The 25,484-nt window shown below is 44.7% G+C and overlaps 1 protein-coding gene across 2 annotated transcripts in view; it reads right to left on the minus strand.

The window, feature by feature from the left end:
* LOC137381461 (transmembrane protease serine 4-like) overlaps nt 1-16,109 on the minus strand; it is a 46,620-nt gene extending 30,511 nt beyond the window's left edge. The window contains exons 1-2 of one of the 2 annotated variants that reach the window (XM_068054088.1): nt 16,042-16,109; nt 15,036-15,139 (exon numbers count right to left, since the gene is read on the minus strand). In XM_068054088.1, the coding sequence (XP_067910189.1) occupies nt 15,036-15,139; nt 16,042-16,096 (159 nt within the window). In that variant the 5' untranslated portion in view covers nt 16,097-16,109. Of the gene's footprint in view, nt 1-4,301; nt 4,394-15,035; nt 15,140-16,041 lie in introns of those variants that run through there. The other variant, XM_068054089.1, reaches the window with a different exon arrangement.
* Between the last annotated feature and the right edge of the window lie 9,375 nt (nt 16,110-25,484).

Below are 25,484 nucleotides of genomic sequence, written 5' to 3' on the forward strand. Positions count from 1 at the left end.
TCTCGAGATAAGGAGGCCCAAAAGAATACACAAAGAATATATTGGCAAAAGGACAGATTGCCCCTGGCCAGGCTGCCCTTTGTCATCAGGTCAGGATGTTTCACTGGAAGCTGATCCCTGCTATTTCCAGAATATTCCGTTGGAAAGGATCTGGGGCCTAGAATATGTTCACCCACATATTTGCAAATGCACTCAAGAGGTATTCAAAACCTCTTGTCCCTGTTGCACAGCAGTTCAGAGCTGTGCAGTGACATGAGGTTTACATTTTAACAGGTCAGCCTGGAGCTGAATCTTGTTCAGCTGTCAACTTCCCACAGACCTGCCAGGTAACTGATTATAGTACCACCTGCTGTAGCAATGTTCCTCTTCTCCAAGGTTCCCAAACAGAGGCAAGAAGAACTGGTGAAATACAGACATTCCCCATATCCCATAAAATCATCTTATGGGAGAACTCCCATCCCAAAAGATGCACTGGCGTCCAAAATGAAAAACCCTACCTTGACTCATGTATTGATAATTGTGCCTCGAACAGAGTACAGGAGGGTAACTGGTGCTAGGAGATTGGTACCCACCATGGCTCCCCCCCCCCCCACAATCCCCCACACACAGAGGAGGGAGGAAGACAGAAGGCAACATTTCCCTGACATTGCAACAGCAACTAACTTACAAAAATAACAAAGTACTTCTTTGGCTGTGAAAATGTGTGATATAAATGCAAGTGCTTCCTTTTTAACTAACCAGCACCAAAAGACCCAATATTCATGACTCCAGGATCATTCTAGAAATCAAAGATAACCCTGGCTTTGTCGCTATCTATTGTCTCCTTAAACCCCACTCCCCTGACCCCTCCACCCACACCTCCAATTCAACTGTAAAGTACTTGTGGGCATATTTGACACTTAGTTTGAGACCATTCAGTTGTCTCTGCCACATTCCCCCTCTTTCCCAAGCCAAACCTCTTCCGAGGTCCCTCACCGTTCCCCAGAGCTCTGTATAAAATGATCAGCTCCACATTTAATCCATTCAGAACTGACCCCAGTAGCCTGTGACTGGATTCTGAAAGTTAGTCCAGAGGAATCACATCCAATGGAATAAAAACGGGTAGATGTGGCGCGATGATCTGGGATTGCAAACAGTAACAGTCAGGATTATCATGGGACACAGAAATAATTGGAATCACACAGACGTAAGCTCACAATGTTATTATTTCAATAATTCTTGAAATCAGTTCTCTCCCCTGGCTCAAGATTTGAATCCTACTCACATATTGGGGAACTTTTCACATTTTGCTCGGGAAAATTAAACGCAAAACTTGTCGGCCGATTTACTCCCACTGACATTCACCACTATAGTCATTCCATCTTTGAATCTTAATTATTTGATCCTCCTGTGAGAATAAGAAATTACTGAAATGTTGTTTCTACAGCTTGTGGAAAGTTACCAAGAAGTCATTTGTACACAACATAATGAAATCACTGAAAAAGAGAACTGATAAGGGTATGTAAGTAGAGACCTTAAGACAGTACATCACTGAAAAAGAGAACTGATAAGGGCATGTAAGTACAGACCTTGGGACAGTACATCACTTAAAAATTGTGCTTAGGCAGATAAAAGAGAAACAGCAAGAGTTAGAACAAAGGATGTAGTGAATGAGAAACTGCCCCACTAAGATAAAGGCTGACAACTGCAAGTTAAAACACACAATGGAGAGCCAAATAAGGTAAAACAAAAACAAGAGTTAGGGGCTAGAAAGTTAGAGTAGGGGGAGAAGTAAACAGAGGAGGAGACTGTAGCAACCATAGGATAGGTTAGTGTCATAATATGTTATAACCAATAATGTAAAATAAAGGCGTGGACAAATGGACTTGTATTGTATAAACATGAACTGAATATGTTGATCGGTGTGCCTGCTTGTAGGACACCCAATCTTGCAAGAACGTTAAATAAACTTACTTCTTCAGAATTTGACTTGGTGTAAATTATTATTAAGTGGGCTACGTTTCTCACACTCCTAAGCACCAAAATTCCCATTCTACACACACTTTCTCTTGACTCTATTGAAAGAGAGACTCATTGCATGGTTTGCTATTCTGATTCCTACCTAGTAATATACCTCTAAAGTTAACACCTCCCTCTGCCTTCACTTCGTCCTACAAGCTCCAGCCTTTAAACAAACAAAATTGTTGTCACCTAATCATTACTTCTTTATTTAAAACAACAAAAGAGATTCTAATTGTGGAACTATTTATGAATTGGTGCAGGAGTGATTTTCACGTGTGTATATCGATCTCTCCAATATTACACACTTGGAAAATGATTTGCAGACCTTCGCACACCCTCATTAATTGAAAAAAATAGAATTGGTGACACGTAGGAAACAATCTCACAATCGGAATAGTCTCACCTCAGACCAATCACACAAAACTCCAGCAGCTCGCAATAGGGGATCACTGAAAACCTGCAGTAAATGGAGCCAAGTCCAGCGTGTATACAGAAAAACAAACAGTTTGTCTGTGCCAGCAATTCTCCCTTTTACAGAAGAAAGTGAGAAGTTCTGTTTTAACAGGCCAAGCAAGAAAAGATGAGAAGCCTTTTCCTTTCCCAACAGACACCAACAGAAGTGAACAGAGTAAGTTATTATACCTGCAGTGATAGCAAGCTTGTTTCACTGGAAAAGAAAAGCAGGAGCTGCTAATGTCTGCACAGTAACAAACTCAGGACTTTGTTCAAATACCCTTCGTATCTAATCAAATCCACTGCAATGAACTGCATCACTTTCCAATCTCACATCAAGCTGAATGCAAATGATTGCTAGAAATGTGAATTCAAAAGAAAACTTGCACAATTGAGAAAAAGAAAGAAGTGGTCAAGTTGCACACGAGTTATATCAGTGAAATAATAGCATGATACAGAACTGGAGGCCATTCAGCCTATTATACCTGTGTCAGTTCTTTGAAAGAGCTATCCAATTAGTCCCACTACCATACTCTTTCCCCATAGTCCGAAAATTTCTCCTTTTCAAGTATAGATCCAATTTCCCTTTGAAAGTTAGCAAATCCACTTCCACTGCCGTTTCAATCCAGATCATCATAAATTGCTGTGTAAAAATGTTTTTAGTTATGTCACCTCTGGTTCTTCTGCCAATTAAATTAAATCTGCAATCTCTGGTTATCAACATTTCCACCACTGAATATCGGCCAAACCAGCATAAAAGAACTGGGAGTGTTTAAACGTAAGTGAGTTGAGCCCAAAGCAACTTATGCTCGTCTTTTTCGCGATCTTTTATGCTGCCTCGTGATCCAATTCACCTGAATCAGGTCCTATCCACAAAACAGGCCATGTCTCTCGGTCAAAATTGCAAAATTCAACCAATTCGGGAAGGCTCTTCAAATCGTGCTTGTTTTCTGAGCCCCACACAGGCACAAGTTGGCAGGTTTTAAAAGATTTGTCATATCAAATTTTGTTTTTACTAATAAACTTACTAGTACACACCAATGAGTTTACTAAATGGTTCAGTATAGTTTTTTTTAGTAATTCAGTGGAAGACGAGACACATCCTTATTTTTACTCAAACCCTTTTACAGCTGCGCGTTAATAAAATTCCAGCAGGTTACCACTTGTAAATACATCAAGGAATACTTTTCAGGAGGAAATTTTAAAAAGAAACAATTATGCTTTATTGTGCTGCCCAATTGCACTCGTTCATAGAAGATTTCGCATTTGCAATTTTGCAAATTCATTTTAGTACAAACTTGAAACGTCTCCAACAGTGCAATTTCAAGCCAATTCTGGGCGCAATTTCCTGATTGTTGCTAAAGCAGGAACTTTATCCCCACTGCGTTTTAAATAGTTTTTTAAATTTCCAAGTATTTGCCCCCTCCTGCCTCAATCCCCATCAGGAGCTGGGCAGAAGATGTTCAATGCCTGGATACCTCTGCAATCAGTTGCAACATTGAACAACCTTGGACTAGGGTTGCGAACCCTCCAAGGTTAGACTGAAATCTCCAGGGATTGGAGACTATTCTGCAGAACACTGCAGGGAGCAAAACAATTGGGGCATTATGTTTTTCCTCATTTTCTTTGGACTCTTTCATTTGTTAGTTATAAAAATATTGGAGATGGGGACAAAAGACTGTTTCATTAACAAGTCAAGATTAATCCAATTTGACAACCCAAAAGTCTTTTTCTTGTCCAATTAGAGGATGGTGGGAGCGACGGGCGGGGGTGGGGGGGCAGTTTGAGGTGAGAAGTCATGCGATGAAACCTCCAAGAATATACCAAACCAGAGTGGGCAACACTACCTTTGCAGAATCAGATCAAGCTTCTCAATCCGTCCAGGTGCAAAGTCCTGGCATTAAGATCCTTCTCTGCGGCAGCTACCAGCTATCCAGGGCTCAAGCACGTTGCAATCGCCAGAAGTTGCTTGAGAGTCAGGATTTGTTTGACTGGATTTATTTTTCATCATTTCCTCCTCCACTTATCCGTTCCCCCTCCCCCCAAACTCCCTATTTGTAATCTGATATTGAATATTATGTGGCCCTTTTGCTTATACTTGGGCAATTAAATAAAGCAGGATGTTAATCATTAACATTCACATGACTCATACCAACAATGTACATGAAAAACAGTTTCATATGATCACAGTTTTTGAATTACCTAGAGGCAAATGACCTCCCCTCCCCCACCAGTCCCTTCTGAAGCCCCAGCACTATGAGATTGCCCAGATTTGGAATATGTAGGCATCCAAAAGGCAAGAGGCTTGGGATACAAAAGTTAATATCTAACAGTGAAACATTATAAAACTTTAGAGCACTTTTCATCTCAACACTGGGCTCCACACTACAGGAAGCGTGTTGAGGCAATAGAGAGGGTACAGCACAGGCTCACAAGGACGTTGCCTGATCTGAGGAAAATCTTCTTTGGCCTCCTTGTCTCGAGAGACAATGGGTAAGCGCCTGGAGGTGGTCAGTGGTTTGTGAAGCCTGGAGTGGCTATAAAGGTGAATTCTAGAGTGACAGACACTTCCACAGGTGCTGCAGTTAAAACTGGTTGTCGGGGCTTTTACACAATTGGCTCTCTCCTTGCGCTTCTGTCTTTTTTCCTGCCAACTGCGAAGTCTCTTCGACTCGCCACTCTTTAGCCCCGCCTTTATGGTTGCCCGCCAGCTCTGGCGATCACTGGCAACTGAGGAAAATACAAATGAAGAAAGACTTGAAAAATTGCAGCTGTTTTCATTAGAATGGACTAGATTATGGGGCAATGTGATAGAGCTACAAAATGATAAACGAATGAGACAGAGTTGATAGGAAGTCATTATTTCAAGTGATTGAGGGGTTTAGAACAAGGGACAAAGGCACAAGGTTAAATGCAAGAGATTTAGGACAAAGAGCAGGAGAAATATATTTTCCAGCCGTTTCATACACTGAGTGTCCTGCTCGGCCACTTCAGAGGTTAGTTAAGAGTCAACCATATTGGTGTGGGCTAGAGGCACATGAGCCCAGACCAGCTGGGCCAACAAGGTGCCTTCCCTAAAGGGCATTAATGAACTAGTTGGGTTTTTCATGACAATCTGACCATCCCATAGCTACTTCTACTGATACCAGCTTCTCATTTCCAAGATTATGGGAGGCGGGGTCCCCATTGACCAGAAACTCAACTGGATCAGCCATGTAAAAAATTACAAAAGCTGCAAAAACATGAGCAGATGATGTTGAAGACACACAGCAGGTCTGTCTGCTCACAGCTCACAGTGGAGCAAAAGGAAAAATAAAATTAGCCAGGGTTCCTACTCCTGACCACTATGCAGGCTGTCTGTCTGTGTTTTTTGGCAGGGGGTGGGTGGTGAGAACGGGAATGGACTCTGCTCCTACGCCTCTGTGATTGAATAGAAACTTATAAAACACAAGGGGAGTCCGTGCAGCCCACCATCCATTACTCAAATGCCTGGGTTCACACCTGGGACAGGTAACCGAGGCTTGGGGACACAGCAGAGTCAACAGGTATGAGGCGAATTGAAACAGGGAAAATGTTAAAATGACAAAGTGTTTCAAAACAAACTGAAGGGGAAGCAGGTGATTCCAGCCAGCCAAACCAATGCTATACTTGGTCTCACCATACCCAGTGCAAAATGGGCCAGAGGTGCTTTTATAGAATCATAGAATGGTTGCAGCACAGAAGGAGGCCTTTTGACCCATCGTGTCTGCGCTAGCTCTCTGCAAGAGCTACTCACCTAATCCCACACCGCTGCACTTTCCTCTCTTCAGGTATTTATTCAACTCCCTTTTGAGTCCCCTGCCTCTACCACACTCTCAGGCAATGCATTCCAGATCCTAACCACTCACTACATAAAAGATTTTCCTCCTGCCCCCATTGCTTCTTTTGCCAATCACTTTAAATCTGTAACCTCTGGTTTGCAATCCTTCGGTCAATGGGAATTGTTTCTCTCTATTACTGTATCAAGACACCTCCTCTCAACTTTTTCTTCTCTAAGGAAAACAACCCCAGCTTTTCCAATCTTTCCACATAGCTGAAGTCCCTCATCCCTGGTACCATAAATCTTTTTAGCACCATCTCTAAAGTCTTCACATCCTTCCTAAAGTGCAAAATGGTGTTAAAACATTTTAACAGTACAACTGCAACAATCCAGAGCACGACTGCAAGTTCCAAACACAAACACCCAGAGAACCAGGGTCAGAACAGAAGCGTACAAGTCATCTCCAGGGTCTGTTTTCCAATAAGCTTGGGCAATTTTTTTTTTTAAAACAGTAAAACGATCCAATCTGTGGTGAAGAGACAAACAAGAAAATTCTCACTTACCTTTCGGGACTTTTTAACCATTGTTGCAGCTTCAGATACTGTTTGCAGCATCGAACTTCCCTAAATGTGGAACAGGAAGTGCTCACTCCGTGAGAGAAGCAAGTTGTGTCATGCTGATCTGCAAAAACCCAGGTGAGCAGAGACTGCAGTGTGACGCGACAGTACGTTGAGGATTACTCAGACCAGGATTCCACAGAAATATGTATGGGGTGAAATACATGTTGATGGTTTATAAATAGAACAGGTATGATGAGTTACAGACTCACTTCAGGGTCAGCTGTGCCTCAGTGAATAACACTCAGCTCTCAGTCAGAAGGTTGTGGGTTCAAGACCCACTCCAGAGACTTGAGCACAATTTCAGCTGACGCTCCCAGTGCAGTACTGCAGGAATGCTACACTGTCAGAGGCACTGTCTTTTAGATGAAACATTAACTCACGGTCCCACCTGCCCTCTCACGTGGATGCAAGAGATTCCATGGCAGAAATAAGAACAGGGGAGTTCTCCCCAGTACCCCGACCAATATTTATCCCTCAACCACCATCAGTAAATAGATTATCGAATCCTTGTTGTTTGTGGGAGCTTGCTGTGCACAAATTGGCTGCCACATTTCCTACATTACAACAGTGGCTACACTTCAATAGGACTTCATTGGCTGAAAAGTGCTTTGGGACATCCTCAGGTTCTGAAAGGCGCTATATAAATGCAAGTCATTTTTTAATAGATAGAAGTGAGTGAGTTACAGGCTGGAATCAAATCAAGGGAGGTTTATATGTGACCAAAGCTTCATCACCATGAAGTTCAGTGATATCACACACCAAAACAAGAGGACAGTTGAATGATTTAACATTCGAATTTGAGGATATTCCCAGCTGCATGGAGTTGAGGCTGGCTCCGCAGACTCTGAACACAGAGCACTTGATTTTCCACTTTTAAAATGATCGCATGGCGAGACTGAGATCAGAAACTACGTGAAGAACTAAGCAATATAGAAACCGGACTCCCTGCCCCCAACCCTCCCTGGCCTGAATTAATCTCCATTATAGAAACAGCATTGGACAATGTTCCCAGAGAGAGTGGCAACCCAATCAGTGACAACAATGAAAGGGTTAACCCTGCTGAACTGTCAGCACAACACAAAACCGGTCCTTCTGGAATTTCTTGTCCTGTGGACGTGTCTGGACTCAAAGCAACTAGTCTCTGAACTGCTGGCGGATTTTCCCTTGTTCTGCTCTTTTTTAAACACTGTCCATCTAAAGTATCTCCTAGTCCTGGGGAAGGGTTGAAGGCTGAAACACTGACTGCCGTCTTGCCACCAATGCAAGCAAACCGGCTGAGTGCTTCCAGCTTTCTTCGCCTCTATTTTCATTTGTCCACAAACTTGACACCGCATCTCTTGCCTGAGGCTGTCGATAGATGCACTGCATTGTGCAATACTGAGCTATACCAACCTTTGTAGGCTTTATCCCCAGGCTGGACTGTTCAGTTAATCCCAGCTGGATGAAGAATTCTTCTTCTTCTTCTTTGGCCTCCTTGTCTCGGGAGACAATGGGTAAGCGCCTGGAGGTGGTCAGTGGTTTGTAGAGCAGCGCCTGGAGTGGCTATAAAGGCCAATTCTAGAGTGACAGACTCTTCCACAGGTGCCGCAGATAAAATTGGTTGTCGGGGCTGTTACACAGTTGGCTCTCCCCTCACGCTTCTGTCTTTTTTCCTGCCAACAACTAAGTCTCTTCGACTCGCTACACTTTAGCCCCGCCTTTATGGCTGTCTGCCAGCTCTGGCGATCGCTGGCAACTGATTCCCATGACTAGTGATCAATGTCACAGGACTTCATGTCGCGTTTGCAGACGTCTTTAAAGCGGAGACATGGATGGCCGGTGGGTCTGATACCAGTGACGTGCTCGCTGTACAATGTGTCCTTGGGGATCCTGCCATCTTCCATGCGGCTCACATGGCCAAGCCATCTCAAGCGCCGCTGACTCGGTAGTGTGTACAAGCTGGGGATGTTGGCCGCCTCGAGGACTTCTGTGTTGGAGATACGGTCCTGCCACCTGATGCCAAGGATTCTCCGGAGGCAGCGAAGATGGAATGAATTGAGACGTCGCTCTTGGCTGACGTACGTTGTCCAGGCCTCGCTGCCGTAGAGCAAGGTACTGAGGACACAGGCTTGATACACATGGACTTTTGTGTTCCGTGTCAGTGCGCCATTTTCCCACACTCTCTTGGCCAGTCTGGACATAGCAGTGGAAGTCTTTCCCATGCGCTTGTTGATTTCTGCATCGAGAGACAGGTTACTGGTGATAGTTGAGCCTAGGTAGGTGAACTCTTGAACCACTTCCAGAGCGTGGTCGCCGATATTGATGGATGGAGTATTTCTGACGTTCTGTCCAATGATGTTCGTTTTCTTGAGGCTGATGGTTAGGCCAAATTCGTTGTAGGCAGCTGCAAACCTGTCGATGAGACTCTGCAGACGCTCTTCAGTGTGAGATGTTAATGCAGCATCGTCAGCAAAGAGAAGTTCCCTGATGAGGACTTTCCATACTTTGGTCTTCGCTCTTAGATGGGCAAGGTTCAACAACCTGCCACCTGATCTTGCGTGGAGGAAAATTCCTTCTTCTGAAGACTTGAACGCATGGGAGAGCAGCAAGGAGAAGAAAATCCCAAACAGTGTGGGTGCGAGAACACAGCCCTGTTTCACACCACTCAGGATAGGAAAGGGGTCTGATGAGGCGCCGCTATGCTGAATTGTGCCTTTCATATTGTCCTGGAATGAGGTGATGATGCTTTGTAGCTTTGGTGGACATCCGATCTTTTCTAGTAATCTGAAGAGACCACGTCTGCTGACGAGGTCAAAGGCTTTGGTGAGATCAATGAAAGCAATGTAGAGGGGCATCTGTTGTTCGCAGCATTTCTCCTGTATCTGACGAAGGGAGAACAGCATGTCAATGGTCGATCTCTCTGCTCGAAATCCACAGTGCCTCAGGGTAGACACGCTCGGCCAGCTTCTGGAGCCTGTTTAAAGCGACTCGAGCGAAGACCTTCCCCACTATGCTGAGCAGGGAGATTCCACGGTAGTTGTTGCAGTCACCGCGTCACCTTTCTTTTTTATAGAGGGTGATGATATTGGCATCGCGCATGTCCTGTGGTATTGCTCCCTCGCCCCAGCACAGGCAAAGCAGTTCGTAGAGTGCTGAGAGTATAGCAGGCTTAGCACTCTGGATTATTTCAGGGTTAATGCCGTCCTTCCCAGGGGCTTTTTCGCTGACTAGAGAATCAATGGCATTACTGAGTTCCGATTTTGTAGGCTGTACGTCCAGCTCATCCATGACTGGCAGAGATTGGGCTGCATTGAGGGCGGTCTCAGTGACAACATTCTCCCTGGAGTACACTTCTAGGTAGTGCTCAACCCAGCTGTCCATTTGCTTGCGTTGGTCAGTGATTGTGTCCCCTGATTTAGATTTGGTGGGGGCGATCTTCTTGATGGTTGGCCCAAAAGCTCTCTTAATGCCATCATACATTCCTCTGATGTTTCCGGTGTCTGAGGCCAGCTGAATATGACTGCATAGGTGTTGCCAGTAGTCATTTGCGCAGCGCTTCTGGCTGTTTTAAGTGCTACGGATGTAAACTCGCTGGGGGCTTTCTTGTAGTTCAGCAGTGCAATGCGCTTAGCGGCTATGACAAGTTCCAGCTCTTCAAAGTGAGATTGAAACCAGTCTGCATTTCTCTTCACACGTTTGCCATAGGTGGTCATAGCTGACTCATAGATGGCGTCTCTGATGTGGGTCCATTTGGTCTCTGCATCCCCTGTAGGAGTGTTTTGAAGGGCTTTTTCAAGTGAATTAAAAAATTTTTGTAACAGCTGTGGATAAGAAATTCTGCTCGTGTTGATGCGCAGGTGGCCCTTCTGCTTGGAGTGATGCAGCTTCTTTGGTTTGAGTCTAACCTTGCTGCACACCAGGGAGTGGTCGGTGTCGCAGTCCGCACTGTGGAAGCTGCGTGTGATTTGAATGCTGTTTAAAGAGGCTCACCTTGTGACGATGAGGTCCAGCTGGTGCCAACGACGTGATCTTGGGTGCCTCCAAGAAACCTGGTGACAGGGTTTAGTGTGAAGGAACGAGTTGGTGATGCAGAGATTATGATAGGTACACAACTCCAGCAGTCTCTGTCCATTCTCATTCATCCTTCCAACGCCATAGCGCCCAAGGCAGGAGGGCCATGAGTCATGGTCGGCCCCAACCCTGGCATTAAAGTCCCCCAGCAGGAATAGGTGTTCGGTATTGGGGATGCTAGTAATGATATTATGGAGTTCCTCGTAGAACTGGTCTTTAGCTTCAGGTGGGGAGCAGAGTGTTGGAGCATAGATGCTGAGTAGGTGTACTGGACCAGAGGTGGTGAGCAGTCGGATGGACAGTATGCGTTCTGAGCCATTTGAAGGTGGCTCTATCATGCTGAGCAAAGAGTTTCTGATGGCGAAGCCCACTCCATGCTGTCTTGGTTCTTCAGGATCCCTACCCTGCCAGAAGAAGGTGTAGTCTTGCTCTCTTAGAGATCCGCTCGCAGGGAGGCGTGTCTCCTGAAATGCTGCAATGTCCACATTGAGTCTACTGAGCTCGTTGTTAATGATGGCGGTCTTCCGAGAATCGTTGATTTGTGTAAGGTCTTCCGACAGGCCAGGACACATAGTTATGACGTTCCAGCTTGCAAAACGAAGGGCTGGTACCTTCTTTCCCTTTTTTATCGTGCTGTTTGGTGCGGAGTTGCAGTCCGCTTTTCGGGCAATGACCCTGAGCTCCAAGCACCCATTGAAGCAGGTGGACTGTGGCGGGACAGAACCTTATTGACCGGGGGCTGCCCAGTTTGAGGCGGGCGGTAGCTGTCCAGTGAGGTGTGATGACCTCTCCCACCGACAAAGGCAACCTGTTGCGCCCAATCGCTACGCCAATTGAGCTGGAATTATAACCTGTAACCGCTGCCTTCCGTGTTGTTTCAGTCGCTGTGAGGCGACTATGGAGTGACCTCTCCATGGCGCATGCCTGGGCGAATTTATGGAGGTTGAGAGTTGCCCAATCGTCAAAACCCCCCTCTCGGCCTTTATGGTGGGGTCCAAAGGAGTGCAGAGCACGACGTTTGGCACCAGTATGGCTGCAGGAACTGCCGGAAATATGCCAAAGGTGACACATGATCGCCTACGGGATTCCGCTCCGGATTTTCTGTTAGGGTTTACTCCTTTAGCCTTGGACTCTCCCGGGACGCCCACAAGGCAGTGGGGTTGTTGGGGCCCCTACACAGGGGTAGGTGGATGCCGGTGGGAGGAGGGGTTGCGAGGGGGAGGGGTGGAGGGAAGGGGGTGCGAGGGGGAGCTGGGAAGGGGTTGCGAGGGGGGGAGGGGGTGGGGTAAGAGGGTGCGAGGGAGGATCTGGGAGGGGGGAGCGGGGCAGGGGGAAGGGGGTGCAGGTAATAAAACATTTCATCAGTTCCCACCATCCCAGAAGACCTCGCTGTGCCTGGTGTGCTGGTTGCTGTTGTGTTTAACAGGATTCCTCACAAGGATTACTAATGGAGATGACAAAGGGGAATGGTTCATAACGCAGAACAAAACCACTGCCGCACATCAATTGTCAACAACCTGGGAGAACGTTACCAGTCTGACAAGATGGCTCCTGGGCTGTAAGCTCCCTTGCTGTTCAACTCTATCCATGGCCATCTGCTCCCATTCTTAGTGCTTTCTCCCCCAATCTACCATCTTAAACTGTTTAAATTCCCCTGGCTCTTTAATCAGTAAATTTTAACCCTAACTACAAATTAACAGCTAGTTTAATGTTACCTGGGCCCACTGCCCTTTCCCAGCCATACCTGCTCTTTGCTTTCTTCACTGAGCACTGAATTTTGCCCAAATTGACATGCAGATTTTTGGACGCCTAGGCTACACTTCTCTACCGGACAAAATTGCAAAGTACAGCTGGTGATACTCTGATCTTCTATCCTGTTGTCTACATCGTCCAGAACGTCAGCGGCCACGGCGTGCGGTAAGTCCAGTGCAGAGAGGAAGGAGGGTGATGAATAGAGCTGCAATAATTGGTCTCACTGTTCTGTAGGGTTGCCAACCCACAGGGATTGCCCTGGAGACTCCAGGAATTAATGCCGATTCTCGAGGACTCTGCTGAATTTCTTTGAACACTATTGTTTATTAGCTACAAATATATCAGACATGGAGAAAAAAGGCTATTTGACTGACAGTTGAGGATCAATCAAGCATCCGCTCGCTGTCTAATTGGCCCTAGGCAGGGTACGGCACCATGAAAATGGACATGTCGAGTGACCTAGGGCTCAAGTGTGAGGGCGGGGTCAGGGGATTGGAGGCAGGAGGTCATGGGGTGAAACATCCAGGAATATGTCCAACTAGAGTTGGCAACCCTACCAAGCCCCTGCCTGCCCTAGCCCAGCCTAGAACAGTACAAATGAGGAATTGAAAAACTGGAACCTCTCTCAGTGACCTGTCGGGTCATGTAGTTACCCGCCAGGCAATAAGAGAATTCCATTTTATATCATCTACCAGACTTGCTTAACTTAACCCCTGTGGGCTACCTTTGACCTCCTTGTGCTGCCACTGTGTTCTAGTGCTTTCTCTTGGGAAACTAGTCTTCAAAAACCTTCCGATTTTCAACAGTTTTAACATTCCCCACTGGCTGCTCCTGCACGTTCTTCTCATGGGTCCAAATTTTAACCTGGTAACAACTATCCCGACTCTCTTTGATTCAACATTGTTTAATCTATGCAGCAATCCCATTCTCCACGTGATAGACTGTTCCAATATGAAGATTTAATACAGTTTCTGCCCGATTCTCTTGAAAGGTTCTAACTCAGTTTCTTTTATACCAATGGATTCAGTCGCTCTACCAATCTACTTGACCTGATGATACTGTGCTGGGAGAATACAGCTAGGAATCCAGCTCACCGTGAAGGGTTTTGATAGATTCTCCCTCTCTATTCTGTTTCCAATGGCAGGAGGGTCAGTAACCAGACAACACAGATTTAATTGGCAAAGAAACGGGTAGAAAATTAGAAGATTTTTTTTAAACTCAGTGAGGAGTTGTGATTTGGAATGCACTGCATGAAAGGGTGGAGGAAGCAAATTCAACTTTCAAATAACAATCTTCAAAAGGCAATTGGATAAATACTTCAATAGAATATACAGCATAGAATCAGGCCATTCGGCCCATCCAGTCCATGCCAGCATTTAGGCTCCGTGACCTCTACCAACCAGAAGGACAAGGGCAGCAAATGCATGGGAACACCACCACCTGCAAGTCACACACCATCCTGACTTGGAACTATATCGGCCGTTCCTTCACTGTCACTGGGTCAAAATCCTGGAACTCCCTTCCTAACAGCACTGTGGGTGTACATACCCTACATGGACGGCAGCGGTTCAAGAAGGCAGCTCACCACCACCTTCTCAAGGGCAATTAGGGATGGGCAATAAATGCTGGCATAGCCAGTGACACCCACATCCAGGAATGAATAAAAAAAACACTCCAGCCTGGTAATAATTTGCAGGACTACGGCGAGAGAGCGTGGAAGTGGGCTTAATTAGATAGCTCTTTCAAAGAGCCAGCACAGACACGATGGGCTGAATGCCCTCCTTCTTGTGCAGTATCATTCTATGATTCATTGACTAAATACAGACCCTCCCCCAGAATCAGCAAGATGCCTCCTGCAGTATTCCTGCTGCTCACACCCAATTAGGATTGGTACTTGGGCAGGGGTGGGGGGGGGGGGGGGGGTGGTGAGGGGGGTCTCCTAACACCAGGGAAAATGTACCCCAGTGTCTCCAGGAGGGAAATGTTATTGTCAAGGACCAATCGCTTTACCTTCCCAAAGTAACTACTTTCATTCTCTGGAGAGAGATTAATGAGTCTCCCTCTCCTACGGGGTTAAGCACCTTGGCACGTTTTACTCCACTAAAGGCACTACACAAATGCAACTTGTTGGTGGATTGTTCCCAGTCTAATTACCTGGTCACTGTGGGAGCGCAGAGGCAAACTTTAATAAAAGTTATATCTCAGCCCAACCCGCAGGGTGTTGCAACACTGACCTTTCCCCTTCTGGCTCACAGCCCAATTTCAGCCAAGAATGGGAGTATTAGTGGCTCCTACCTACACAAATCTCTCTCTACCACGTCTCCAAGACAAACAAAAGCAAACATCCTGCACACTTTTACCTGCCGTCTGTCCTTCCCTTTCAATAATTTTTTCATCCTGTTCCCTGCAGCGGAGGTTCTGCTGGTGAGGAAAAGATGGTATTGGTTCAGCCTCACTTCCTCTCCTGTGGAGATAACGGAAGTTGCCTTAAATGTTTAAAATACAAGGGGAGAGAGAGAGAGGGAGGGAGGGAGGGAGGGAGGGAGAGAGAGAGAGAGAGAGAGAGAGAGAGAATTAGTGAACAATTCCCTTATATGGCAGCTGTAAAATCTACCTGCTGATAGAAAGAAATGAAAGCAGCTGCTTTTTTGGAGGGAGAACGTGATTAAACTCCATCAGTTCAGAACGGAAGGAAATGATTTTTTCACAATTTAATCTCTGCAGTGAAAGTCCATTCACCCATTCTGTTGCTGAATATCATTCTGTTGCTGAATATTAACAAAAGGTTTCTTAAAGTTCGTTTTCTCTTGGCTAATGGGCATTGCCTCAGAGAGGGGTCCTGGGAGCCAGACAATCCCTATTACCACCTGAAGCGAGACATCAAGCAACTGAACTATTGCCTCTGGAGCTCAGGGAATATCCATAGATATCTTTCCCTTGGGCGATTAATTGGACGGGGTAGAAACCTATGATAGGGTAGGGTGTACATGGGCTGTGGGAGGAGATTAATTGGGGGGTTGGGGTTTGGCGAAATCTGTAATGTATTCCTATGTTAAGACCATGCCTATTGCATGATGACATTACAGGGTCTTCACAATGCGTTTGTTAAGTGAGCAGCTTTTTTGCATTCCGGACTTTCCTAGGCTCAATCTACATTTATAAATTTACTAATAACATGCACGTGATGTCTCTGCATGCCTGATATAATTCCCGACCATAAATAGGGGATTATAGCTTTAAAAAAAACAATGGAACGCATGTGAGGTTGTAGCAATCCACCCCCTCACTATTTGCAATGAAGGACTCTGCCCAACAGATTAACCAATCTTTTCTCTCTCAGACATTGAGTAACCTACTGTGACTTACCTGCATGTGGTGGTTTTCCATTGTATTCTGATAGAAAAAGGACTTTTTCCATCATGTTGGCTATTACTTTAGGAAGGGCTATCCATCAATTGGAAATGAGCCAGCTACATGATTCTCCAAACAGGATGGCAACAGCATGTAAATATCACTTCCATTTAATTAAACCTTCAGTTTTCACTGGTGGATCTATTCACGACTGACCAGACGGATCTCCCTATATGGGTGTGGATAGGGAAGTGGGGATAGATAGGGTCCAAGTTTCTGTCTCTGTTCCAGGTTCTAATAAAGATAATTAGAATAAGTTGTGCCAACAGAAAGGATTAAAGAAAGCAAACTTCATTTGTGGAGCACCTAAAACAGCTCCTAGGTGTTCGATATACAAAAAAAAATTACTTTCAAGTGCTCAGTAGCCACTTTGCATCTGCGACATATCACGAACACTGACCAGCTGACAACCAGCTAATCTTATTTCTAGTGATGAGATGGGGATGGAGCTGAAATCTTTGGCAAGAGTACATAACCTTCAAATCAGAGCCAAGCCATTTAGGAGAGACGTTAGGAAATGCTTTATATAAAAGCACGTAGAAATATGGAACTCTCTCCTACAAAAAGCAGTCAGTGCTAGTTCATTTAAACCTGAGATTGATAGATTTTTGCTAGCTTAGGATATTAAGGGATAAGGAGTTAAGCCAGGTAAGTGGAGTTAGAATACAGATCAGCCATGATCTTGCTGAATGGTAGAACAGGTTCAAGGAGCTGAATGGTCTCCTCCTGTTCCTATGTTGGTTGAAGGAGGAATGTTGGCCAGGGCACCAAGAGAACATGATGTTCATTCAATAATTCCATAGGATCGTTAACATTCACTTAAACCACCAGAAGAAGCAGACAAAAACCTGAATTTAAAGTACTCATTACAGACAAGAGTCTCCAACGATCCAGCATTCCCTTCATACTGCACCAGAATTTCTAGTCTAGTTTGTGAAGGAAGGAGGGCCACCAACAGAGCCAAACTGGTATACTTGATGTGTTTATCATGAAGAACAGCTGGAATGCTCTCGCACACTCCTCTTCAACATCACACAAGAATTGAAGGCAAGGGAGCAGTGAAATCAGTCAAGACTCAAAATTTGATTATTTATTTTATTTTTATTTAGAGATACAGCACTGAAACAGGCCCTTCAGCCCACCGAGTCTGTGCCGACCAAGAACCACCCATTTTTACTCATCCTACAGTAATCCCATATTCCCTACCACCTACCTACACTAGGGGCAATTTACAATAGCCAACTTACTTATCAACCTGCAAGTCTTTGGCGGTGGGAGGAAACCGGAGCACCCGGCGGAAACCCACGCGGTCACAGGGAGAACTTGCAAACTCCACACAGGCAGTACCCAGAATTGAACCCGGGTCCCTGGAGCTGTGAGGCTGCGGTGCTAACCACTGCGCCACTGTGCCGCCCAAATCCTGTGACTTTGACTGAAAAGTGGAAATCTGTGGGTATCGGGTAAGGACAGGATGTCTGATTGACTAACCAACAAAGCTCAATTAGCAGGTGAAGAAAGACCATGCGGATGAGCTATTGGGAGATGGGGAGGCAGCACCCAACACCTATACCCATACGAGCAGTTAGCACTTTCAAAGGGGGAAAGGGTGAGGAAATTAAAGGGTGGGAAAAAAAATCATTTCCTAGTAACTGAAACTTAAACAATGCTAAAAAGGAATGAAATCCACCTATAGATTCGAGCAAGAATTTACAGAGGAAGAAAAACACAAAAGACAACTAATGATGGTGGTTGGAGAAGGAAGTATGATGTCATTGTTATTATATATACAGGCTGCTCAGATAGAGACTTTTGTGTCCAACCATTAATTTAAGTAGTGGGTGAAATGATGGAGTTAACATGAAAGTCCATCTAAATTGTTTATGCTAATTCAACCAATCAACTAGCCAAACAACCAACCAATTAATTAACCATCTAACCATTTAATTAACTCAGGTTAATAAGGACACTAAAAACAAACAAAACACAGAGGTTTATTTCTAGACAGGTAGAATTGAAAAGCAAAGAAGTTGTATAGACCATACTGTGCCCAGTTCAGGACTCCATAAGAAGGATATAGAAGCACTGGAGAAGATGCAAGGGATTTATAAAGATGATATCAGAACTGAGAAGTTATAAATATCAGGAAAGATTGAACAGGCTGGAGCTCTTTTCTCTAGAAAACAGAAAGTCAAGGAATTAACTGTTAAGAGGTCTTTAAGATTATGAAAGGACTTGATATGGTACAGGAGATGTTTCCAGTTGTGGGTGAGTCCAAAACTAGGGGGTATAAATATAAGATAGTGATGAATAAAACTAGCAGAAATTTCTTTACCCAGAGAGTGATAAGAATGTGGAACATGCTACCAGGGGGAGTAGTTGATGTGAATAGCATAGATGAATATAAGAGAAAGCTAGATAAACACATGAGGGAGGAAGGATTAGAAGGACATACCTATAAGATGAGATGAAGTAAAATGGGATGAGGCTTGTGTGGAGCATAAATGCTAGCATGGACCTTTTGGGCCAAATGGCCTGTTTCTGTGCTGTATCTTTCTATGCACCTGTCAAGGGACATTCTTCTGAGGTATACCGTTGAGGGAACTTTGTTCTGCATCGGGATGTGTTAGGATAAAATATCTAGTGTGCAATGTAATCGAAACGTAGGTTGGTGCCACAGTGATGGTATGTTATTAAATGTCAGGCACTTAATAAAGTATGTGGAATGAACAAAAACACAATAAGGTTTTCGTGCTTGTAAAAGGTGTAGAATTTATTTTTCAACTGAAGCTGCACAAATACAATGAGAGGTTCACTCATCCAGTTTCTTTGAAACATTCACTGGCCGGGAGAGTTTAGTGGAAAACGAGAGACTAAACAACTGACTCACAGGATTCTGACATCAGCTAATTTGAGAAACAAATGAGGAGCAGGTTTGGGCACTGGTTACAGGGCTGTCAAACATGATTGCTATAATATGTGCTCTGTTCAGTGTTTAGCAACAGCTCCTCCTGATATTATGCAAGACCACATTTTGAAAACAACATGTAATAAAGGAAGTGTTGCTGAAAAATAACATACAATTAATGTTAACTGAAGAATAATAAACTTGTCTAATTCTGGTTTCTTCTGCATCCCCAATTTTCATCGCTCCACCATTGGCGGCCGTGCCTGCAACTGCTTGGGCCCTAAGCTCTGGAATTCCCTCCCTAAACCTCTCACTGCTCCTTTTCAGATTTTCCTTATTATCTGTCACTATGACCAAGTTTTCAGTCACAAGTCCTGATATCTCCTTCTGTGGCTCAGTGTCAAATTTTGATTAATAACACTCTTGGAAAGTGCCTTGGAATGTTTCATTAGGTTATATAGGTGCTACATAAATGCAAATTGTTTTCAAAGATCATCATACAGTGACCAAGCAGATAACAAAGAGATACTGACCGTCCTATACTTTAGAACTTTTGATTCATTAACATGTAATTTAATATTGATTCTTTAGGAAAGGAGGTACAGAGTGCAAGGCAACACAGACTACAGAGGTACAGAGTGCAAGGCCCTTTATCATAGAATCATACAGCATAGAAGGCAGCCATTTGGCCCATCATCCCTGTGCTAGCTCTATTATAGACCTATCCAATTCATCCCACTCCCTGTTTTCTTCCCATTGACCTGGAACCTTTTTCCCCTCAAGTACTTATCCAATATTCTTTTGAAAGTTATGATTTTTTTTATTCATTCATGGGATTTGTTGCTCATCCCTAATTGCCCTTGAGAAGGTGGTGGTGAGCCATCTTCTTGAACCGCTGCAGTCCAAGTGAGGTAGGTACACCCACAGTGCTGTTAGGAAGGGAGTTCCAGAATTTTGACCCAGCGACAGTGAAGGAATGGCGATATAGTTCCAAGTCAGGATGGTGTGTGGCTTGGAGGGGAACTTGCAGGTGGTGGTGCTCCCATGCATCTGCTGTCCTTGTCCTTCTAGGCAGTAGAGGTCATGGGGTTGGAAGTTGCTGTCTAAGGAGCCTTGGTGCGGTGCTGCAATACATCTTGTAGATGGTGCACACTGCTGCCACTGTGCGTCAGTGGTGGAGGGAGTGAATGTTTGTGGATCGGGTGCCAATCAAGTGGGCTGCTTTACCCTGGATGGTGTTGAGCTTCTTGAGTGTTGTTGGAGCTGCACCCATCCAGGCAAGTGGATATATTCCATCACACTCCTGACTTGTGCCTTGTAGATGGTGGACAGGCTTTGGGGAGTCAGGAAGTGAGTTACTATCTGCGGGATTCCTAGCCTCTGACCTGCTCTTGTAGCCATGGTATTTATATGGCTGGTGCAGTTCAGTTTCTGGTCAATGATAACTCCCAGGATGTTGACAATGGGGGATTCAGCGATGGTAATGCCATTGAATGTCAAGGGGAGATGGCTAGATTCTCTCTTGCTTGAGACAGTCATTGCCTGGCACTTGTGTGGCACAAATATTACTTGCCACACATCAGCCCAAACCTGGATATTGTCCAGGTCTTGCTGCAGTTCTACATGGACTGCTTCAGTATCTGATGAGTCACGAATGGTGCTGAACATTGTGCAATCATCAGCGAATATCCCCACTTCTGACCTTATGATTGAAGGAAGGTCATTGATGAAGCAGCTGAAGATGGTTGGGCCTAGGACACTACCTTAAGGAACTCCTGTAGTGATGTCCTGGAACTGAGATAATTGACCTCCAACAACCACAACCATCTTCCTTTGCTCTAGGTATAACTCCAGCCATTGAAGTGTTTTCCCCCTGATTCCCATTGATTCCAGTTTTGCTAGGGTTCCTTGATGCCACACTCTGTCAAATACTGCCTTGATGTCAAGGGCAGTCACTCTCACTTCATCTCTTGAGTTCAGCTCTTTTATCCATGTTTGAACCAAGGCTGTAATGAGGTCAGGAGCTGAGTGGCCCTAGTGGAACCCAAATTGAGTGTCACTTAGCAGGTTATTGCTAAGCAAGTGCTGCTTGATAGCACTGTCGACAACACCTTCCATCACTTTACTTATGATTGAGAGTAGACTGATGGGGCGGCAATTGGCCTGGTTGGATTTGTCCTGCTTTGTGTGTCCAGGACATACCTGGGCAATTTTCCACTTTGCCGGGTAAATGCCGATATTGCAGCTGTACTGGAACAGCTTGGCTATGGGCACGGCAAGTTCTGCAGCACAGGTCTTCAGTACTATTACCGGAATATTGTCAGGGCCCATAGCTTTTGCAGTATCCAGTGCCTTCAGTCATTTCTTGATATCACGCGGAGTGAATCGAATGGCTGAAGTCTGGCATCTGTGATGCGGGGGACTTCAGGAGGAGGCTGAGATGGATCATCAACTCGGCACTTCTTGCTGAAGATTGTTGCAAATGCTTCAGACTTATTTTTCGCACTGATGTGCTGGCCTCCCCCATCATTGAGGATGGGGATATTTGTGGAGCCACTTCCTCCTGTTAGTTATTTAATTGTCTATAACTATTCACGATTGGATGTGGCAGAGCTTAGATCTGATCCGTTATTTGTGGGATCGCTTAGCTCTGTCTGTCGCATGCTGCTTACGCAGTTTGGCACACAAGTAGTCCTGTGTTGTAGCTTTACCAGGCTGACACCTCATTTTGAGGTATGCCTGGTGCTGCTCCTGGCATGCTCTCCTGCATTCTTCATTGAGCCAGGGTTGGTCTCCTGGCTTAACGATAAAGGTAGAGTGGGAGATATGCTGGGCCATGAGGTTACAGATTGTGGTTGAGTACAATTCTGTTGCTGCTGATGGCCCACGACATCTCATGGATGCCCAGTTTTGTATTGCTAGATCTGTTTGAAGTCTATCCCATTTAGCACAGTGGTAGTGCCACACAACACAATGGCGGATATCCTCACTGTGAAGACAGGACTTCATCCCCACAAGGACTGTGTGGTGGTCACTCCTACCAATATTCATTTATGGAAGGCAGATTGGTGAGGACCAAGGTCAAGTATGTTTTTCTCTCTTATTGGTTTCCTCACCACCTGCCGCAGACTCAGTCTAGCAGCTACGTCCTTTAGAACTCAACCAGTATTAGTGCTAAAGAGCAACTCTTGGTGATGGACATTGAAGTCCCCCATTCAGAGTATATTCTGCACCCTAGCCACCCTCAGTGCTCCCTCCAAGTTGTGTTCAACATGAAGGAGTACTGATTTATCAGCTGAGGGGATGCGGTAGGTGGTAATCAGCAGGATGTTTCCTTGCCCATGTTTGACCTGATGCCATGAGACTTCATGGGGTCCAGAGTCAATGTTGAGGACTCCCAGGGCAACTCCCTCCCAACTGTATACCACTGTGCCGCCACCTCTGCTGGGTCTGTCCTGCAAGTGGAACAGGGGATGGTGATGGCAGTGTCTTGGACATTGTCTGTAAGGTATGATTCCGTGAGTATGACTATGTTAGGCTGCTGCTTGACTAGTCTGTGGGACAGCTCTCCCAACTTTGGCACATGCCCCCATATGTTAGTAAGGAGGACTTAGCAGGGTCGTCAGGGCTGAGTTTGCAGTTGTAGTTTCCAGTGCCTAGGTCGATGCCGGGTGGTCGGTCCGGTTTCATTCCTTATTGACTTTGTAGCAGTTTTGATACAAGTGAGTGGCTTGCGAGGCCATCTTAGAGAGTATTAAGAGTCAACCACATTGCTGTGGATCTGGTGTCACATGTAGGCCAGATGGATAGCAGACTTTCTTCTCTAAAGGACATTAGTGAAGCAAATGGGTTTTTACGACAATGGTTTCATGGCCATCATTAGACTAGCTTTTAATTCCAGATTTATTCATTGAATTCAAATTCCACCTTCTGCCATGGTTGGATTCGAACCCATGTCCCCAGACCAATACCTTGAGTCTCTGGGTTACTAGACCACTATGCCATCGCTCCCCCAGATTGAATCTGCTTCCATCACCATTTCAGGTAGTGCATTCCAGATCACAACAACTTTTTGTGTTTTTAGAAAAGAATTTCCTTACAATGCCTTTGGTTCTTTTGCCAATCACCTTAAATCTGTGTGCTCTGGTTACCAACACTGCTGCCACTGGAAATGGTGTCCCTTTAGGAAAGACATACAGACTGGAAGATCATGCACGACATTTTAGTAAAGAGACACAGAGCAGAAGCCAAGATTAGTGAGTCAGTGGTATCAACATCAGGAAGTATGATGGTTCCTTATTGCTGTTGTAATCTGATGAGTCACTGCTGAGAATGGTGCCAGTGCATTACTGGCTTTGGCCTAGTGCCAGTATGTTCTGAGTTGGAACTGTCATTGGGTCAAAAATCATGGAATTCCCTCCCTAACAGCACTGTGAGTGTACCTGCACCCCAAGGGCTGCAGCGGCTCAAGAAGGCGGCTCACCATCACCTTCTCAAGGGCAATTAGGGATGGACAATAAGTGTTGGCCTTGCCAGTGATATTCAAATCCCATAAATGAATTTAAAAAAAACTTGTGTCTCAGTCTGAAGGTTGTGGACTCAAGACCCATTGCAGAGACTTGAGAACCTGATCTAGTCTGACACGTGCTGCCCTCTTTCAGATGAGATGTTAAACCAAAACTTCTCTGACCAATGGAAGAGATCCCATAAGAGATCCCACGGCACTACTTAAAGAGCAGGGGAGTTCTTCCAGTGCCTAGCAGATATTTGTACCTCAACCAATATCACTAAAACAGATTATCTGGCCATTTATCTCATTGTTGTTTCTGGGATCTTGCTGTGTGCCAAGTGACTGCTGCATTTCCCTGTATTACACAGTGTTTACCTCCTAATATTAATTATTATTAAGTACTTTAGAATGTTTTGAGTTCATAAAAGGTGCTACACAAATGCAGCTTTGTTTTTTTGCTATCTAACCAATAACACTGAAATGCTTAGCGCTGACCAATCAGAAAGCTAGTAAGAAGCATCCAACTATCCATTCTTGCAGTGATGGTTTAATTTAGGTGGACATTTTTGAGCCTTGGGGGTCAAAGATTTTCAGCTCAAGCCTCAAACCAGAACATGAGTGATTCAATGTTGGAAATACGGCACCTTCAAAGAGGAGATGGCTAAAAATCCCACGGCACCATCTGAGAATGATTGGAGAAGTGTCCTGTCTAACGTCCTTGCATAGATACTGAGAGAATGTTTCCCATGGTTGGAGAGTCTAGAACTAGGGGTCATAGTCTTAAGATAAAGTGTCAACCATTTAGGACAAAGATGAGGAGAAATTTGTTCACTCAGAGGATTCCAAATCTTTGGAATTCTCTATCTCACAGAGCTGTGGAGTCAGTCGTTGAGTGTATTTAAGATTGAGATTGATTGATTTTTGCACACTGGGGATGTAGGGATAGGAGGGGAAAGTGGAGTTGAAGTAGATGGGCCATGATTTTATTGAATGGGTGAGCAGGCTTGAGGGGTCAAATGGCTGACTCCTGCTTCTATTTCTTATCTGCTTCCCTCAACAGGCACCTAAGCTTTGCAATGATAAAATGATTAATCATCACATGAGGGGTGAGGCCATATGAGAATCATTAATGATTAGGGTCACTTGTGAAGTGTCCTTGTGCAGTTTACTGTGAATCACATTCTGAAAACAGAAATTGGGTGTGTGCATTGTTTGGCAAATGGCTTCACATTCCACACAAGAATTTGTCAATCCAACCTCTACCTCAACCTCAACCATAATGTAATTAGCATGAAACACATATGTGGTTAATTCCTACAAGACATGTTTACTTACCTGTCCCTTAAGCACATCTACTTATTCTGGTAGACCATTTGGAAAAGGCAGTGGGACTCTCTCAGCTAATATTTATCCTGCAACTCAAAGCAGATTATTTGGTCATTGATTCACCTGCCAGTTGTGGGATCTGTCTATGTAGTAATTGGCTACTCAATTTGCCTACATAGCAGTGTAGAAGCAATTGATTGGCTGCTGAGTGCTTTTGGCTGTCCTGAGGATGTGAGGGGCACTAAATAAATACAAGCTCTCACTTTATTTCGCTTAAACTGTGACAGTCGTATGATAATAGAGTAAAGTTTCGAAGTGTGAAGAAACTTATTCGAATTGGTGCCAGGAAAAAATATTCGCATAGAGACACATGTGGAATAGAATTTCAAATAGGAAAATGAGGGCTAATTCCTGGAATCATTTATTAAACAATTGGTTAAACTAATGGGGGAAATTTAAGGGATTTTTTGAATGGATGAGAAAATTTTAATTTCTGGGCTGTGATGAATTTGCTTCCCTTTTTGTATCAGTATCTGAGATAATATTAGAATCAGTATTTGTATCAATCTCAGAGTCTCAGCAGTTCAGCCTTCACAAGTATCAGTATCTATATATGTATCAGTACCTGTGACTCTGACCCCACTCACAACTGAGAAT

This window comes from Heterodontus francisci, chromosome 22 (genome assembly GCF_036365525.1).
Source record: "Heterodontus francisci isolate sHetFra1 chromosome 22, sHetFra1.hap1, whole genome shotgun sequence".
Lineage (NCBI taxonomy): Eukaryota > Metazoa > Chordata > Chondrichthyes > Heterodontiformes > Heterodontidae > Heterodontus > Heterodontus francisci.